This window comes from Nylanderia fulva, unplaced genomic scaffold (genome assembly GCF_048542155.1).
Source record: "Nylanderia fulva isolate GAGA-0341 unplaced genomic scaffold, ASM4854215v1 Scaffold30, whole genome shotgun sequence".
Classification (NCBI taxonomy): domain Eukaryota; kingdom Metazoa; phylum Arthropoda; class Insecta; order Hymenoptera; family Formicidae; genus Nylanderia; species Nylanderia fulva.
In genome coordinates this window covers 1,648,170-1,668,625 of record NW_028190369.1, presented here as the reverse complement: position 1 = coordinate 1,668,625, position 20,456 = coordinate 1,648,170, and the positions used below count along the sequence as shown (strand labels likewise).

At 33.2% G+C, this 20,456-nt stretch overlaps 2 protein-coding genes across 6 annotated transcripts in view; one reads left to right on the top strand and one right to left on the bottom strand.

Annotated features, from left to right (window-relative positions):
• RhoGEF3 (Rho guanine nucleotide exchange factor 3) overlaps nt 1–20,456 on the top strand; it is a 155,726-nt gene that overhangs the window by 9,501 nt on the left and 125,769 nt on the right. The gene's annotated exons all lie outside the window — the stretch shown is intronic.
• On the bottom strand, nt 7,119–11,276 carry LOC114930613 (venom acid phosphatase Acph-1). The gene is made up of 7 exons (XM_029302468.2): nt 11,033–11,276; nt 10,491–10,598; nt 9,764–10,029; nt 9,294–9,450; nt 9,090–9,213; nt 8,214–8,425; nt 7,119–7,954 (listed from the first exon to the last, which is right to left on the bottom strand). Exons 1-7 carry the CDS (start codon nt 11,123–11,125, stop codon nt 7,688–7,690), a joined length of 1,227 nt encoding a protein of 408 aa, XP_029158301.1. The 5' UTR covers nt 11,126–11,276; the 3' UTR covers nt 7,119–7,687.

Genomic DNA, 20,456 nt, shown 5'->3' with positions numbered 1-20,456 from the left:
TCCGACAAATTGAAATACTGGACGAAGCCGGTAATTAAGAATAATAAATGACAGTACTAAATAGAGAAATATATGTACCTTGGCGACCGCACTGTTAAAAATAAGTTTTCTCTATATTGCGGGGTTATTTGTATGATTAATATTAATAATGTACCCGAATTACTCACTTAAGATTTTATGCAATGTAATTATATATGGCGAAAAATTATCTTGTAATCTCAGGATAATTAATGTGTATTTCTGTTCTTAGGTTTACTTAATCGAAAAAAAAAAAAAAAAAAAAAAAAAAAAAATCGGCTACATTCGAGACGAATGTAATATCAGGATGGACGAACTGTAAGAAATTTTTCCCCTTTTCCCCACCGAACTGACTGGCGAACACGCGGGGAAAGCATGACACCCGATTAATTGGTCGGTCGGCGCCCCGTTACGCGACCCAGGCCCGGAATTCTGGGGGTATTCTCCCGATCGCGCGCTCGCTAGGCTTTTGGGGTATAAAAGGAGAGAAGAGAGAGTTACGAGAGATTTTTCGAGTGAAAGGCATCTGCCCTTTTGGTTGTAGCACTCGATATTCGACTTGACTAGAGCAACCTAACGGTTTTGTTAACGTGATAACGTTTTTGTATCTCGCTCGCAATTTCTGATTAGAAGTAACCGTGAAAATAGCGACGCAATTAGACATAGTGAGTCGATCCTGATATCTCTCGAAGTGTGTGGCCGGCGATTATAATTAACCGCACCCGTACAATTGTGTTTCCATATTAAATGAATATCTCTAATATACTGTCCATTAATCAAGTGACTCCTTATTTAGTTGAGACCCTCAGCCGTTCCTCGTTCTCCTGTTGTTGTCCCAAACAGGGCATTTCAAGCTCAGCTTCTTAAGAACAATTAGTGAGAACAACTTATATTTCGAATGACAAAGAGATTCTTACAGTATCCCTCTGCCTTCCCGGAAGCCGGGGAAAACTCCACACACTTTAAACAATTAGATATATAATCTCGTACTTTCTCTTTGAGGTTTGGAAACCAGTAAACTTTCGTTATATGTTCGATGACTTTGTCGATTCCAAGATGGCCTAAATCATCGTGGCAAGTACGGATCACATTAGTCTCCATACTGTTAGGAACATAAAATAATAATTTTTTATTTTTAAATTTACGATAAACTAAGCCATCCCTCAGTTCGTAAAATTTATCCTCTGTATTCTCTAATTTATCCCGAATTTTACCGATTTCTTGATCTTTATCTTGTCGAATCGACAATGCCTGTTCGAACGTGTTCGCTTCTAAAACTAGTATGCTATTACAACGGCTTAATGCGTCGACGTGCGACATACGCTCGCCAGGACGATGCTCGATTTTAAAATCATAGTTTTGTAAAAACATCGCCCATCTAGAGATACGTGGATTAATGGTTTGCTTGCTTAGCGTGAGACGGAAGCTATTGCAATCTGTAATAATTGTAAATGGAATTCCAGACAAATAAATATGGAATCTTTTAATTGAATATACGGCCGCCAAGCATTCTAATTCGAAGCTGTGGTAGCGTGCTTCTGTCGCAGTGGTTCTCCGACTAAAATATGATACAGGCCGCATGGTGTTATCATTCTGTTTTTGCAATAATATTGCGCCAAATCCGTTCGCACTCGCATCGCAATGTAACTCTGTTACCAACTTTGGTGAATATATAGCAAGAATCGGTTGTGATGACAGCATTTTCTTCAGCAATTCAAACACGTGGTTTTCTTCGGGGCCAAAGTGGAAGGTCGCGTTTTTTTTAATTAATTCGTAAAGTGGTTTCGCTATAATTGAAAAGTTTTTAATAAAGCGTCGAAAATAACTAGCGAGACATACAAATCTATGAAGCTCCTTTGCGTTACGTGGTACTGGGAAGTCGACAACAGACTCCACATTTGCCATGCTGGGTCGAATACCATTCTCATCGATCAAGTAGCCGAGATAAACAATTTCACGATACAAAAACGAACACTTATCTAAACGAAATTGCAATCCGTATCGTCGGGCTAAATTGAAAACTCCTACCAGAATTTCCAAATGTTCCTCGATATCTTTTGTCGCAATCAATATATCGTCAAGATATACTAATATTTTGTTTGCCCGGATTAGGTCACGAAAAATGTCATTAATGTATCGCTGGAATACTCGTGGGACGTTTGTCAGTCCGAAGGGCATTTTTAGAAATTCAAACTGACCCGCAGGCGTTACAAAAGAAGTAAATTTTATTGACTCGTCCGCGACCTTCACGTGATGAAAGCCATCTCGTAAGTCGAGGCTTGAAAAGTATGATTTTTCGCGCAGCTGATCCAAGTGATCATCGATCAACGGAGTCGGAAAATTATCTTTTATAGTTATTTTGTTAAGTTCGCGGTAATCAACACATAACCGTCGTTCGCCATTTTTTTTATGTACAAGTACAATCGGAAAAGCATATGGTGAATTACTTGGTCTAATAATCTGTTCCCGTAATAATTTATCTAACATTTGATTTAATTTTCCCTTGTCAGCAAATGAAAGTCTACGCGGTCTAAAACTGATAGGTCGGTTATGCGTTAAATTGATAATCACTTCGACCTCTCCGCGCGCAAATACGTTATTTGTTTTCGTAATATATTCGTTTTTATATATCTGCTCAATACGGCCTCTCACTTTGAAATCGAGACGGGGATCAATATTTAATGTTTCGGTAACGGACGATGGATGATTTGTATATGAGATATGAAAAACTTGTTTTGAAAAATCTGAGCTATCATCAGGTTCCAATTCTGCTCGCGAAATGTTAACTTTTTCTCCCAACAATACTTTGATTGACGGTGACGAAATAAAATCTCTACCAAGCAATGCGGCGCAAGTCATCGCTGTGTCCGGTACTACAAAAAATTTAATTTTTATTATAACACTATTAACCTCGACATCTCTCTCAAAAATTCCTAAAATTTCTAATTTTGTACCATTAATACCGTAAAATGATTGGTTTTCTACCGCCGGAATACAATTGTCAAGGGGAACAAAATTTTTTTTTATTAAGCTTATTGGAGATCCCGAATCGATCATCGCTACTAATGAACATTTATACTCGTCGTTCGAGTTACTCGCAATCTGATATGTAAGATTTACCAAGTATGGGGCGACCGGCGGGATTGCTTGAATCATGTTCGTTGTATTCTCTGCCTTTGGTTGTGATTTAGGACAGCCTTGTATGCGATGTCCGACGCTGCCGCATCCAAAGCACGAGCCCTTCTCGCGCCTTGGCTCCCGCTTACAATCTCTGGAAAGGTGCCCGGGTGTTCCACAGTTATAGCAGCGAACCGGATTGCTCCGTATCGTGGCAGTTCCCTCTTTATGTTGCGATTCCATCGAAGTTCCTGATTGCTGTCCTCTCACAGTTTGCTCTGCGTTATTTTTCAATTCCACATCCAGTGACAAACTCCGAAAAGCATCCAACAAGTCCGTCGCAGATGCAAAGCGGAACATCTTTGCCTGACTGCGCATGTGAGGGTCTGGTACTCCATCAATCAGACAATCGATAAGTTCCTCCTCATCAATCGATGCTTTATTTGCGAGAATTGTTTTCTCATAGAAATATTCTGAGAACGCTTCCCCGCTTCGCCATTTGCGACTTTCCAAGTTTTTTCTCAATGTCGATTTGCTCGGCCGATTATTAAAGACTCGAGACATCTCTAGCAATAACTCGGTGGTATTCAGTTGTAGATATTCTGGTCTTGAGTGAAACCAATTCAATGCTTTATTTTTCAGTCGCGAGTTGATCAATATTTTAGTCGCGTTTTCATCGAGTTGATAAGTGACGCGTAAAAGTTCGACTTGTTTTTTCCATATGTCAAAATTATTGCAATCGCCGTGGAACTCGTTCAATAGGTTGCCAATGGCTTGAATATTAAATTTTGGATCGAAAACGCAATTATTATTAACACTGTTTCCCGCGTCGACCGATGTTTTTTGTTCCCTTCGAGCGAGGCTCAATTCTCGCTCCAGCAATGCCTTCTCCCGTCGCAACAGCTCGAGCTCTCTTGCCATCAGCTCTGGCGGCATTTCGCGATGATGCGGTGTTACCGCAGCCTCTTCAGGACGCGACATTGGGTTCGAATGGATCTCTTCATCTGAGTTCGATTGCCCCGACGTACTAGCGTCAGTATCCACTATCGGCAAATTATGCGCTGCACCATCACTCAACCGCTCAGCCGCCGCCCTCCAAATATGTTCTTTGACGGACAGTATCCGAGTCACCAATTCGGCTTTTGTCCCCGCCATCGGTTGTCCAATAGATCGTGCAACTTCTCTTAAATTTATTACCGTTAACTGGTTTAAGTCGTTTCGAGGTGACCCCTCCATTTCACAACACCACCACTCAATAACAAGTATGTAACATGTAAAGCCGTTAACAATTCAAATTCACGACAACAAAGTACGCCAAGCGTTGCAAGTCAATAATTGCAGTCCGAAACAATATCAAATTTCAATTCAATGTGCACAAAATTTATAGCGATAACTACTATTACCGTCGCTAGTCGTCAAATCACAAATTGTCGAAGCACCGTTTTAAACAGACAAATTAAATTTTATATCCGCGAGCAAGTCGTATTTAACAGGCACAAATGGATTTTCTCTGTAGACGTGGACCACTTCTGATTTGTAGGAGAGAAGGACAGTGGTGATAAATGAAATGATATATCAAATCAAATCGTTATATTAAAGTTCGCTTACACGTACAGTGACTTGCTCGCTCGCTACGCTTCGACTGACTCGATGTGTACGCGGATGAGGACGATCTCTCGCTTTTGGAAATCGCGAAAACAAGTAAAAACTAAGTACGTCACATAGCACGTTGTTATTGAGGTAAAGTCACTCGGTAGGCACGTGTCACAACACTTGTAGCGGTCCATATATATTACAAGCCGCCTACAGTAAGTTGCTGATTTTATAGTCAGCTATATATTTGTTATTACGAATTAAATTCGATACGTTTATAATTTTTAATTAAAATCTAATATTTATTGTCGTCATATAAATGGTAACAACGTCATTGTTATAATATTCATTTCTCTATTAATTTTTATCTCTGTCTCTCTATAATAATTTATATGTTTATATTTATATTCATATGATTATATTTATATTGTATATATAATATATATATTTATATTCTATCTTGCTTAATTCGGCAAAATCTCGCATTCTTGCCGGCAATCGAGGAAATGTTAAAAATATTTAAAGAACGAGCGAACATATACTTATAGCGACGATGCTGGAATTCGCGTAATGCAAACTAGAAATTCCTTCGCGATGCTCCTTCGCCGGCACCGTATCTGCGCCTGTCACTTAAACAATCGTACGTCTATTGAGAAACTCTTGCCTTGAGAGGACATTACTACCACTCATCGATGGTATGCATTCCCACACCTTCACCTTTATACGCTTGTAATTTGCCATCTTTTATGACCATGTACACGTATTCCTGAACGTACGATCACTATTCATAAATAATTCGCGAAAAAGAATAACATACATTACAAAGTTTTTACCTCGTGTTAACATGCAGTTGATTTTTTTAATATCATAAAAATATTTTAAATAAAATTTCTGTGTTTATTATATATTTTTGTAAAAAATTATCAAAACAAGATTTTATATCTTTTTTTAACGAGAGAGAATCTTTCATCTATATATCTTTAGACATCTAAAGGAATAAAATACTTTGACAAACAAATACGAGCCATACTGTTAATTATCTAAATTGAGCAGCGCGCTTACACACTATGTATACAATTTCGAGCAAATTAGTGTATAGCAGAGTACTTATAGCGCGTATCGACTAGTATAAAGTACATTGGAGGCGGCTAATTATAGATATCGTATCGAAAACGTTCCTCTTACAATTAATCTCGAAATACTCCGGTTAGTTTTTTATTAGAAACAAGTCAGTATTATGAGATCGTTTTAAATTAATATTCAATAAAATGTTCATGTGTGCCGCGTATCACTGAAATAAAAATATATTTATAGCAGTGGAAAGAAAAACAGGTTAACCAAATAAATGTTATTTAATATAATTTATAAAGTGTGTATTTATACTGTGCCATTATTCGTGCTAATATGATTATTAGCTATTTCAAATCGGGTCAAATGGAAGAGAGTCGTCGCACTATTAATTTTTGATACCGTTTTAATCCTCGACCGTGTTGGATGCATTAATCTCATATAATAATAGAAGAATATAAAATAAACGTGTATCATTTGCGGTATCACGTGATATACCTCATCGTGGCAGTATGCCATCAAAGAACCGTAATTACGTAATAAACGTCGTTATGTAAATAACGCGCGCTTCATACGAAACGTACTTACTCCTTAACGGATGCATCCCAGATGCACACGCATTCGTAGTTTCGCCACGCAAGGTGAATCACCGTAACGAAAGTGCAGGGACCCCTCTTGCTTGCGCGTATCTCTACGACGGGATGCTTGATTCCATGCAGAACGGAAAACGACGGCGAAGGATCACGCGCGGATCTTCCAGGAGCAGTGTTTCTCAAACATTTTAACGCGGTGTAAATATCGAATTGCATCGCGCAATTGCATGCGCAAATTATATGCAAATAGAGATATTATTGATGGCCACTTTTTTCTCATATACAATTTTAACGACTCTCCAAATCGAAGCGACGAATTGGTCGATCGAAATCGCAGGGTATCCATTTCTATCTCGTGATTCTACGTGGAAATTGGTGTTCGATCGCTTTCAGGTTCTTGAACTCTTCATCTCGACAAGAATAGAAGAGTCGATCTGTTCGTTTTAGAATCAAATTTGCTCTAATTTCTCAAACGAAGAACTTAATCCGATTACGATATCTGTGACATAAAACGGTTGTCAAATTGACGTTTACTTTTTACATGTCCAGGTCACTGGATTATTTTCTATTATCGGAATCTTATGTATAAAAAATTTAACTATTTACATATATATATATAAAATTTAACATATTTAATATATAAGAGAAAAAACTGAATTATTTCTTATTACATAATACTGTTAAATATAGTTACGTGTATAAATATAGTAAGTTGACAAGAAACATATATCATAGTTGTTTAATCAATTCATCGGTTTATTAATATTTGATTTTCATGGAATTATACAAGATCATAAATACAATATTATTCAAAATATTGACATGATAGTAATGCGATTTTTTGAGGCTTGTATGGCAGTGGATAATGTTACAGAGTATCGTAGGCGACTTTTGCCGACACATTTACTGACGAATATGAATGATTGATTAAGTACGACGTCGGTTTTCAAAATTCCACATTCTAGATAATACGCGTCCATGAGTGAGATGTTTGCTTTGAAATGATTACGGTATCAACTACAATCAATATACCGACAGCTATTTACATATGTACACAGTAGTTCGCGTAGTGTAACAGCAAGTGCGGTAAAATGCATCAACGCGCTAACCGCAACATACGCTGCGAAATGTATAACCGCAACCTCGCTGGACCTTCCGAGTACTCTCATAGTTCGATCAAGTATTTCCGATACCAGGTATCGGTTAGTACGCAAGTCGATCGTTTGCACAACTATTTCCTTGATTAAAATCCTCGAAAAAAGGAAAATCAATATCTTTAGAATCCGCGTCGATAGAGATCACTTTTCTACGAATTTCGACGCGAATACAAATAGAACGACGAAGAAGATGCATCGCCAAAATTGGTCGTCGGCTATACGTGTCGCCAAGGATTGATAATGTGGTATCAAATCCTCCGTCGTTTTATCCCGTCGACAATAGTACTCGTCGTCATTTGGTAAAACATCCTTTACAATATCGAGGAATTTTACGTAAGGACACAATTCCGTGCAACCTGGAATCGTCTGTATAATCAGTTGCTCTGTGACGCCAGTCCATAATAAAACCTGTGAAAGTATAACAATCTTTTATGTATCATATAAAATATTATAACAGGAATGTAACGTGGTATATATTATAAAACTAGAATAATCGATTTTTTAACTATTTTGATAGCTATAGAATTGTTTTTTAAAACTATTTTGACAGATATAGAGCTGTTCTTATCGATTATGTTCTACATGGGAAATCTAGCAGGTTCTATAAATATAATTTAATTCGTTGGTTTATTTCATTGATGAGACAATTAAGTGTCATATAACGTACCCGAATATAGTAAATTCCTTTCTTGTCCTGAAGAGTCTCTAAAATAATCGTAGAACCATAAGCAGGGATTTTTGGTTCGTTCGTTCCCAAAGCGTTAGCAAGGGCGGCTATATTGGCTTCGTGACTGCCAAATAGAAAAGCTTTTCTGTCATGTGCCGATTTTCCCGCTTTTTGCTCTTGAATATCGTCTACTATTTTGCGAAGCAACGTGCCTATAACAGTAATATACATATAGAATTATAATGTAATGAAAATATTTTAGTAGATTATTTTAAATAATTTTTAATAATGAAAAAAAGATGTGTCAATTATATATAGAAGATATTCTCAGAGTAAATTATCATACCAGCAGCATATTTTATTCATTTTGAACACAAGAAAAGGTATGATTATAAGTTCAGAAATGCATTCTTTTCAAGTTATAAATGCTTTCTGCCTGCGGTAAAGTTTTGCGAGAATACCTAAGAAATTCATAAAGCTTTGATCTTAAAGGATGAATATTATGTTTTCTTTAGTTTTAAAGGAATTGTTGAAAATCACTTCTTTCTGCAACGATACCCTAACGTTTCGTGAATTCAAATACAAATAGATTTAAACAATGCGGGATAAATGGCACATTTGATATGTTTGTTCATTTATCTGTTAATTTTTCCTAATTGCACAAGTACTACTATTATTTGTTATTAGTACAAAAAAATAATTGTGTTTACAATTTAATATTACTAAATAAAATTTAACGCAGAAGGTTTGGAAAATAACATTATTTTCATTGTATTATATTATACAGTTGATCTTTTTTCTGAGGATAAACAAAATCTATTGTCCAAGTTTATATTTTAGAAAAATTTTTTTATATAATATATAAATCATACCTACCTCCATTTAATCTCTTCAAAGTTTTTGTGTATGATTTAAGTTTGAAATCCAGTTTTAGTATTTCTTCCATCGGACTAGGGAAAACATTCTGAGTCCATCTTGGCAGTGTCAAATTTTGCGCAGCCTAGAAATGATTGTTATGATAGAAATTTGATGAAATATATTTTAGATGATTTATATCACCGTCGAAAAATAATTGCTCACCTCTTCTTTGAGTAAATTATATAAGTGACTAACTGCATCCGTACTGTTAATTAATTTACCAGAATGATCGGTCAAATAATCCATTATGTTCTTATACTTATTAATTATCTTTTTTGTACTGTCCAGTTGAAGGAATCGTTGATATTCTTCTCTGTATCTAAAAATCAATAAAAAAATAACTATTTGTAAATTGAATCATTACTGGATAAAGTTGCATACAAAGAGTATAAAAAATGCATATAAAATGATCAAATCTTTTTCTTTTGATTCCGGATCTTGCTTACTTTGCATTGTAGAAAAAAAATAATTAAATATATAAAATAAAAAGAACAATAAAATAAAAGAAAAAACATACGTTCTTAGACGTACAAGAGAGATAAGCTCGAGGAAAGGAGACTAAAAAACGAAATTTAATGATCATTCATTCTATTATTATGTCCCGACGATCCAATTTTCATAAAGTTACTTACCGATGGCAGTAATGCGGAAACAAGAGGTTGTCAGTCTTGTACGGCACGAAGAACGTCCACGTCGGAATCCAGGGCAAGCGCGGATTCCAGATTTGCCTCTCGGAGGGCGGGAATAATCCTGCTAGAACCAACTGAAGAGACAGCTGGGTTCGCGGGACATCCGTAGATCGGGCATAGATCTTGGCCGGCCAATAATTCGGGCCGAAATATTGATCGTATCTTCCGCGCAACATAGTCCCGATTTTGTATTCCCGCAGCTTGCCTTCCTAATATTCACGAGAGAGAGCGTTATAGTTAGACAAATCGAAAGATGAATATCGGAAGATATTATATAAGTTTTAAACTGAAATATTTTCTCATCTTTAATCTTCAAAGTAACGATTATCTGTATCGAAATCAGAGAATTAATTTTTTGTTACATTATAAAAAATATCAGAATATTTGAAACTTCGATGCGCGATGATAAATGTCAAATGCTCGTGTTAATGTTATATAAGACGAAGAGCATAAAATAGATAACTGCTTTGTGAGAACTATCTTATGACAGCATGTGATTTAATCTACTTTTAAAACACGTGTGCAATTCGAATATATTGCATAAGAAAATAATATTAGAATGCTCTTTGTTCCTGAATGATTAAATATAATATAATTGTTGATATAATTAAATTGATCACGGAATTACATAATACGATATTTTATTTTGATCGCTATAATTTATACTTACATTCGTTAAATCGCCGTTTCCTATCGGATAGTAAGAGTGATTCCGATGCGGATCATTGGGGTAATTTTGGAACTCTCGATGGGGCACTTTGTCACCATGGCGAAATATCTTTGAAACAGAACATACTTATGTAAGTTATGTCGTCATCATCTATTATCATCACTGTCACCTCACAAACTGTCACGATAATGCAAATGTTTCGTTACTTGTCTCTCGTACGACGGATCGCTTTCTCGTAACTTCTTAATTTCTCTCGAAAACTTTTCTCGATATCAAACTCACATCTGCGCGACTTGCGCTACAAAAATATCTATTTGTCTTTTACTGATTTGAAACAATTTAGGAATAACATTTATTTGATACTTTTGAAAGAAAAAAATCTCAAACTACTTTTTACTACAAAAAATCGAAAAAAGCTCTTGGAAACAATCAAATAAATTCTTTCACACACTTCGTCGTTCATACACATCCTCCAAGAAAGCGATTTTCATTGATTTCACGCGTTGATTTATCTAGGAAAAAAAAATGAAATAATCCTTTACCACATGAAGTAATTGCAGTTCCAGGTCGGGATCGGCTGATAAGGCAAAGTTGATAAGAGATAAGGCGAAAATCGTTGATGGTATCAAAGACATTTTTGCGATGTTTTCCCGAAGATACTTTCGATTCGAACGAGCACTTAATTAATACGACGTGGACGACGGTCGCGTTTGGAATCAACGATTTCACGGCACAATCTATGGATTGTGTGTTTATATTTCTACTCTCGCCTCTCTCAGTTGGCATCCGAGTGGGAGTGGGATAAGGAACAGTCAAACAGGCTCACAATTATTTTTATGAACAAGTTTCCCGGTCTTAGTTAGTGACGCTTGATCCTTTTTCTTTATCTCGATCGTCATCTTCCTCGAAGGACACGTAAGCAAAAAGTAAAAACCCACAGAAAACCGCAAATGATAATCATGTAGGACATTTCCAACATTTTTAGATTAAACGTTCACATTCCTTACTGCGTAAATAGTTTATTTATAAATTATGCAAACGAATTAATTGCGTCGTTGTATGAATATGATAAAGTGCGGTTTATCATATTTGACAGATTTTAAGATTTTTAGCTTTTCGTAATTATGCGATAAGACATAATAGGTAGTTGTTTGATATATGATTTGTTTTTTGAAATATGCTAATGAAAGAAATGTTATTTTTAAATAGATATATAAAACATTTTTTTAATTAAATACGATTTTCGCTTAATTTTTTTATGATATTTCAACTTTTACTAACTTTTAATTAGATTTTTAAAATCTAAAAGTTAAAAATAAAAGTAATTTTTTTCCAAATTATGTTATTAAAAACTTTAAAAGATTGGTGTATCGATATTAGTCATACAATGGTTTTAATAAAGAAAAAGATAACAAAGAGAATTTCTGTCGTGAATAAAAAACAGAAAACATATCTTTTCAGTCATTTCTTATTGTATTCTGTAACATATTTTAATATCAATCTAAGGCTTTGTTATTTTATCCAGAATCATTTTGTGGCGCATTTATGTCGTTTGTCTTTAATTTGCATTCTTTTTTCTCTTAACTGAAAAACGCTTTCTTGCTCATCTAAAAGTGTGCTGAATTTATGAGTCTCGCAAATGCTTGGTCGTTCGGTCAGGTTTATCTGCATGTGCGTAAATAACCAAACGGATCTGTGTAGCTACCATAAAAGTGGAATATTTACGAACTTTTTAAAGGTTCGAGAAGTTCTTTCCACAATTCTTTATTTATATAGCTTTATATAGATAACTATGTGTGTGTACGTATGGTCGTATATTTTATTAACAATTAAAACTTGATTAACAATACACAGGTAGTTATTGCTTATAGATTTGATTTAATTATTAAGTACAATAGATTTTTCTGAGTTGTTTTATTTGATTTTTTCCGAACAAACTGGTAATTTTTTTTTAGATATATATTTTTCGTGTATATATGTATGCATATATTCTCTGTTGAATATTTTAAAAATAATATAGCATTTTTTAGTTGGAATATTTCCTAAATTTTTTTAGTTTTATCAAATATCGACATTCCTATACGATATATCGGCATATTAAATTGATACGTCATACCAGATGCAGACGTGCGTCAAATCGTCTACAGTCGAATACATATCACATTATTGAAGTCTCAAGGATATCTACTTTATTCTTTCGAGTATAACATCATGCTTCTATTTTGACATTTATTATACTATAGATTTAGCTTTGTTACAGTGCAATCAGAACATTCATGGAAATTATTTGTTTCAAAATTGGATTCCTTTCTTAATTCTAAGATTTTTATTCCGTAACTATATTATTTTTTGATCTCTGGAACACATTTTTAGAAGTTTTATCTCTTTTCCATTAATGGAATGCGTGTATCATTTATCCAGGATAGTTCATAAAAATTCAAATAAATGATTCATGATTGTGAATGATCGGCATGAGTAGTCGACCTACGTCACGTTTTTTTCCGTAAATTTAGTGGAATCATCGCACTTGAATTCACCGCAATAGATTTTCCTTCCGCGATTCAATTCATGGAAAGCTGAGAGGAAATCTGAAAGTTTTTTGAAGCAAGCATGAAATGCGCAAATGGAAATCTATTTTGGTACCGGTAAACTTCTGATTACTATTCGCGACAGAATTAATTAATTTGCGAGACGGTGAAATATGTTATTCGTATAATCATTTACGTAACGTGAATGTATTGTACTTACGAAAACAATAAACCACGATTGCGCACGTATTAACGTTTGCAGCGAGGTGCGTCTTAATTTGCGGAACAATATAAAATATTGATAAACATTGCTGAAATAATTTATATAACTTACACAAAAAAGTGAATCGCCATTATATACATATAAAAAATGTCTCCAAACTATCAAATGCTTTTTAATAACAAATTCTCTGGGAAAAATTAAACCTGGTCAACCAAATGTTGCAAAAATTTTTTTTTAAATCAATCTTCTTTAATATATTTTGGACAATTAACTCTATCATTATAATAATTAACTTTAATGATAGCTAACTATATTATAATTAACGATCAGTTTGCATTAGTAATGCATATGATTTCATAATCGTGACGACCGCAATTGGCTCGATAGTGATGTACAATTATGTTAAATCAATAACTCGAACGATTGAGGGAAAAATAAGCTGTTATGATTATGTATGTATATTAACCAAGCCTACATATCCATATCTTATGCTCTTACGTGAAAGAAAAGTTTTTTCTTATTATAATTTTATGCAAGACATAAGAAGCTCCCTAAAATTTTCCGGTATATTAGAACATGAGAGAATAGCTGCTCATTACACTTTTTTTATTATAATTATATAAGTCCTTGAAGTGTTTTCTATCGCGGTTGATGATTTTTTACAACCTGATGAAATGTTATGCTGTAATGCGTCATATTTGGACGATTCTGATTAAGTAATTTACATTTATAAAAACTCTCTCTTTTCTTTTTTTCTCTTCTGTCGCAATTACATTTTTTTTTATTTTATTAATATATTAGATGTATTACAAAATATTCATATATTATATATAGATTTATTATAAAACAAATAAAACATCTCGCATAGTTTTCTATGTGTGAGGTCAATGCTATTTTAGTTTAAGATCAAGTAAACTAGATCAAGTATTATTATATCCGTGTATAGATCATATTATGTGTATCCGTGTATAAATTACGCGAATAAAACACCTTTCGCGCGGCCTTCATTTAGCAATACCTTACAACTACATGAATCATTATAAATCATTTAATACTTAACCTTCTATGCTACTTATATTTCTACCTTAATTGTATACCGTAAAATGCAATAATATAGTTACGCTATTCTTATATAATGATCACTCGCGATTCAAAAAAGTAAATAAATTGATGAATTTTATCAGTTAATTTTATCAGTTCAACTGATGAAGTTTGTCGAGGATTTGTCAACTAACAATAACTTTTCTTCAAAACAGAAATATTTTTATTATTAATTAGAATTTCTACAAACTTTTACAATATATCGCATAATCATAAAGATTTTGAAACTGGTAGAAATTGATTGATATTCGAGTTTATAAATTTAACAAAATATATATATATATATATATATATATATATATATGTTTGTGTGTGTGGTAACAATAATATTACATGAGAAACACAAAGTAAACATTTTTTTAAATATTATAATTATAAGTGTAAATTTTATTATTGAATCTCGTATTTTACACGATTTTTAAAGTTATTTTATAATACATTCATGTTATTGAAAAGAAGTTAAAATAATATTTTAAACTGAATATATATTCCAATATATTAGTAATAAATGTCATACTTATTCATTTGCTTCAGGAACACGTGTTATTGATTTTCTTTCATTGAAGTTTTAATATCAAACAGTTTGATTATTTATTCATAACTTTTTATGTGACAATTTCAATTAATATGAAACATGATCACAATATACTGTATCCATTAATTACAGATTTTGAAATTAATTTGAATATTTAAACATATCATTTGATCCAATTAATTATCAATCTACACGTGTGCATGATTTTATTTTACATCATAAATGAAGTAAAGTGTTTCATTCTCCATTTTCAAAAATTATAAATTATAAATTATAAGGCTCTTATTTATTAATAAGGCTATATATATTTACAAAGTTCAGAAATATATTTATATATATTTATATATATATTGCTTTTTGAAAATAGAGAACGAAACACGTTATTCCATTTTCTACGTAAAAGAAAAAAATTGCATTTACAGTGTCATCTTATAAAAAATGATGTGGGTGTGATCTAAATGCAGATGTGTATTTAGATTGTTAATGCAGATATGATCATATAGTTAATGCGGACACATAGATTAAAAAATAAACCCAATATGTTTGTAGTTGTAATTTATGTGATGTTTGTGAATAATCTCGATTAAACCCGTTTATACGAATAATTTTCTGCATAATATACTATAAAATTTTAATTTTAATGTGATATTAATCTGCTAATAGTCAATATTAAAAAATGTGAAATTTAAATAGCAAATATCTCAAATTTCTATAACAAGAAGAAATATTTTAGATAATTAATAACAATAAGTAACAATATAATCAGTATAGTAATAAAATTAAATATAAAATAAAACAAAAATATAACATCAAAATTATCAAATTAATTACGAAATATATAAAGTTGAAACAAAAATGCACTATAAGGAGTGAATGCAATCAATTATTCAACACAACTTTTTGAAACATCATTCAATCTATGATCGGTTCCACGAATTATACGATTAATTCTATCTTCCTAATGAATATTATAAACATGCTTCGATATCGCACATACGATCATAGATTTTGAAATACATAATACATATAACGCGGATTACGTGTCTTATTTCCTCATTTTAAATCGTGCATACAATGATTATAAATAGTCTTTAATTTTAATCAGATTCACAAACTTGAATACAAAATGATAGAATCAATCAAAACGTAATTATGCGATATTATTAAATACCTTTAAACATAAATGTATGTGGTTTGATACACAATAATTTATATAACACATACACAATTATTTTATATTGAGAGAGCAAGAATTTATTAAACATTTAGAACTTTTAGTTAGTAATAGATGATATATAATAGAACGAATTTACATATTTATACATATGTACCAAACAATCCGGTTTTAATATAAATCTTTCTGAATGTTGTTTAAAAAGATATATCTTTACGTTTATTATTTATTTGTTTAATAATTATAATAATTATTTACAATTATATATATATATAAATTATATTTACATTTTTGCACATCGTTTTTTTTTTTTAAATTTTTATTTTAATAAAAATGAACAGTCTGGCGCACACAAATATGTATATATACGAATATGTTGCTGCAACTGCGTTGCGATTTAACATATATAATGTATGCAATACGTTTAAAGTTAGAAATTAATCTGTGTGCTAAGACACGCGCAATTTGATAAGTCTGGGCAGACTGTATAAATTACAATACGTTATTATATGATAATCCTATGCTAAGATTCTAATAGTAATAGAGAAATGATTGTAGACGATATCAAGTACCATTCGCGTCGTTGTAGAAAAAAATTCATAGAACATAGAGAGAGTAAATTTTTTTATAAAATTTAATTCGCTAAATTAAACAAATCAACAATATTTATCATCAACTATGAGAATTTTCTTTTCATCAAAATTATATTAAATTCTTCATTTGTGTGTTCGAGAGACTTTAATTCAACTTTATTCAGGAAGCACATGGCACGAGAGAATTAGATACTTGTTTTTACTAAACGTGCGTTGGTGATCTCTATCGTTAATGCTCACATTTTTTGCAACCACTTCCTCTCGTTCAAGTATCGATTATTCGATTGCGCGTTTGTTCCGTAACTTCGCAGCAATGATGACCTTGAATGATACATCGACAGGTGTTATGAAGTGAGAAGGAAAAGGAGGAAGCGTAGAACAGAAAAACAGAAACAGACCGGATACTACACTAGTCTTATTATAATACTATGTATTTACACGTGACAGAAACATAGTTACGTTTCCACAATGCAAATGTACTTTATCGGTGAAAAAAAAATATCGGCGATGTCGCGAATCTAGAAATGCACGCTCTTATGCAGTGCAAAAAGAGCTTAAAAATCCCGATAAAATCGCGGCAACGATAATTGCACGATTGTAATAAATAATATTCGCGTCTGCCAGTTAAGTAAATGCATCTTTTAATCTCATCGTTTTCTCCGTAAAATCTAATCGCAAGATTGCAGGAAACATGTGCCACAGCTGCATTCATCGGGTCGTCGATGCATGATCGGTCATGCCGTGCACGAGGAGCACGTGTGTTGTCATCACGCAATACAGCCTGTAATCCTATTCTTTCGCGCATATATATCTCGAATGCTTCATTCGATATACGTGATCTTGATACGCAAAAAGCTCTCGTATACAAATGTTAAGAATATATACAATTTTGGAACAACTTTTCCTAGACAATTTACAGAGAGAACACGTATATATACCTAACAAGATTTAATATCTTAAAAGTTTATTAGAGTTTCAACGAGGAAAAGGAAAGGAATAATCATTGCTTGCGGAAAATAGCGATGATCGATGCGCGAAATGATACCATTACGAGATATCCAGGAAACCCCCATCCATTCTCAAGGATATCTATGAATTTTAATCCTCCGTCGCTTCAAGTGCAAGTAACGAGAAACAGAGGGAAAGAGAGAGAGAACAGCTTCTATTGCATACATGTGCGTTAATAATGAATGGGCTGCAAATCAGACGTGAGCTTCTTATCACGAGCGTACAGACTCACGAGTTTTATTACGATTACAGGTTCGCCAGACTTTACACATCTGCCGACGTTAATTCATAATTATATACAACCGCGTTTAAACGTCTCGTACTATCTGGTTCCGCTTTCGTCTTCTTCGAGAGAATCGATCCATACAGCACACAAGTTTGCAACAACATTGCAATATTGTACATTGTATAGCAATATTGCAGAAATATTATATAGGCATGAATTTGCAATATAGTTTAAACAACGTTGCAGCAACATTTCAGAAATATAAAATTCCAGCAAAAAATATTAAGTACAGAACATTCAGTCCGATTATGTATTTGGCACATTTCCAATAATCCAATAGTAATATTACATATATATTTTATCGCATTATTGCTGCAATCTTGTAGAACAATATTTCTGAAAGTGGACATTTTACCTTGCAAGATTGCTGCAACATTTCACAATGTTTATGCAATGTTGTAATATTGCAATGAAATGTTGCCACAATGCTGCTACAATCTTGTTTTGCTGTATATGGGGAACTTGCGGAAAAGCTTAGACAGACGCACATGGGCGTCGAAAGACGAACGAAAAATGAGTTTATTCTTTATCAAGTCGTTACAATCGTAAGGATATAGTTAAACCGCAACTGAGGATTCATTTCACGAGGAAAGAGAAATCCAATAGTGTCGAGAATTGAATAACTTATCGACAGATGTCGTGGAGCGTGAAGAGATACGTTCGGAAACAACTTCCTCTCTCCCTCTCTCTTTAGGAACCATTGCAGATTAGCCTAAAGATCGATAGGCTACATCGAGTTGTTCCAGCAGCCAGCGCACGATTTTCGTGTTAAATTTCAACCTTCACCTCCATCCACGTCCTTGTCTCCCTTTTCTCTCTCTGTCTCTATCTGACATTCCATTTCCCGAAACATTCTAAAAATTTCAATTTTTTTTTCAGATTCTTGCCTAATCTATTTACTATTTCCTAATATTTCTTGCGACACACATTTCTCATTCTGATATAAAATTCTGGTTGACCTTTGATAATCGAAGAGATTCTTGCCTAATCTATTTACTATTTCCTAATATTTTTTTGCGACAAACATTTCTCATTCTGATATAAAATTCTGGTTGATCTTTGATAATCGAAGAGATTATTTAATTAAATGTTTGCTTTTTATATATTCATCAAACACTGCCAAAGTAAACTTAATTTTAAATTATCATCTTATAGAAATTCTCTTGTTCATCTACTTATCAATTTGTCACACAATCATTCTTTTCAACGTATCGATGTATTATTATAATACAGTTTCTCAACTCTCTCCTAGAGTCTCTAGAAATTTATATCAATATGATTTAATATAAAAAATAAGCTGTTCAGTCAGCAACATCTGTTCTGTATTTTTTAGTGACGTATATTATGATTATATTGAGGCAGCTTCCTGTATAAAAAGCGATTGAAGGATTTATAAAGAATAAGAAGGCAATTTATATTCAATAATGCGAGCATCGCTTTGTTAATTTGATTCGTTGAAAAATCCAAGAGCTTACGGAACGTTATTATTAATGAGATAACGGTGAAGTTTTTCCTTGCAGTTTATAAATTCGTCAAAATGTAGGCAAAAAGTTGGTTAACTTTTTAATTACGAAATAGAGCGTTTATCAACTCGTTATTAACTATCTTGTATTTTGTATACGCCACATAAATCCATCATGGCACAAAATGCCTTTAGAAAATGCATATAAGTAATGTACAAATAGTTTGACTGGCTTTTGGGACACTTAAAAACACCCGTCGGAATCTGGACGTAAATACGAGGGGTGAGCAATGTCGGGGATATATGGGTCACACAGGAAGTGCCTGCAGCGTGTTACCTGGTGTGGCGCACGAGCTCGCGCGATAACCCGGGGCATAGTTTCGGCGGAACCTTGGACTAGTGACCCACATAATGCGCGCGCGCGGAAGTAACGCCGATGTCCTTCGGACACGTCGATAAACATCCTCGAGCCGGGCTTTATTTCATCGTCCGCGTACTCCGCCTTCGCGAATATCCTTCACCCGAAATTCCATGTATGACGCCCGATTTTTCAGATTCGCTAACACATCCGATAAGAACATTTCTACGACGGCCTTGTTATCGAATCAGTTTTTGGGATGTCGAAAAATATTGGGATGACGCAGAAGATCGTTAATGGAAATTGCTTGCCATACGATAATTTACATATAAACCCGAATGATATAAAAGACATGCAAATGCAATTATAGGTGTATGCAAATATCTTTCTGTAATAATTACATCAATATATATGAGAAAGAATAGAGTGAAAAATACAAGATACTTTGATCTATTTTGTGCATCAACTTTAATAGTTCAAATAAAACGCACATTAAATATGCAATTTTAACTCGATTTCTTCTCTCTTTTTATTTGATTATTTTTATTCATTGAGTTTATATGATAATAGCAATAGAAATGCGTTAAAATATTTTATTTAAACATATCAATAATAATATAATAAACCTAGTTTCTTTTACAGTTTAGTTCTGTATTCTTGAAAAGTAAAATTACGATCTATTTTATACTTTATAAAGT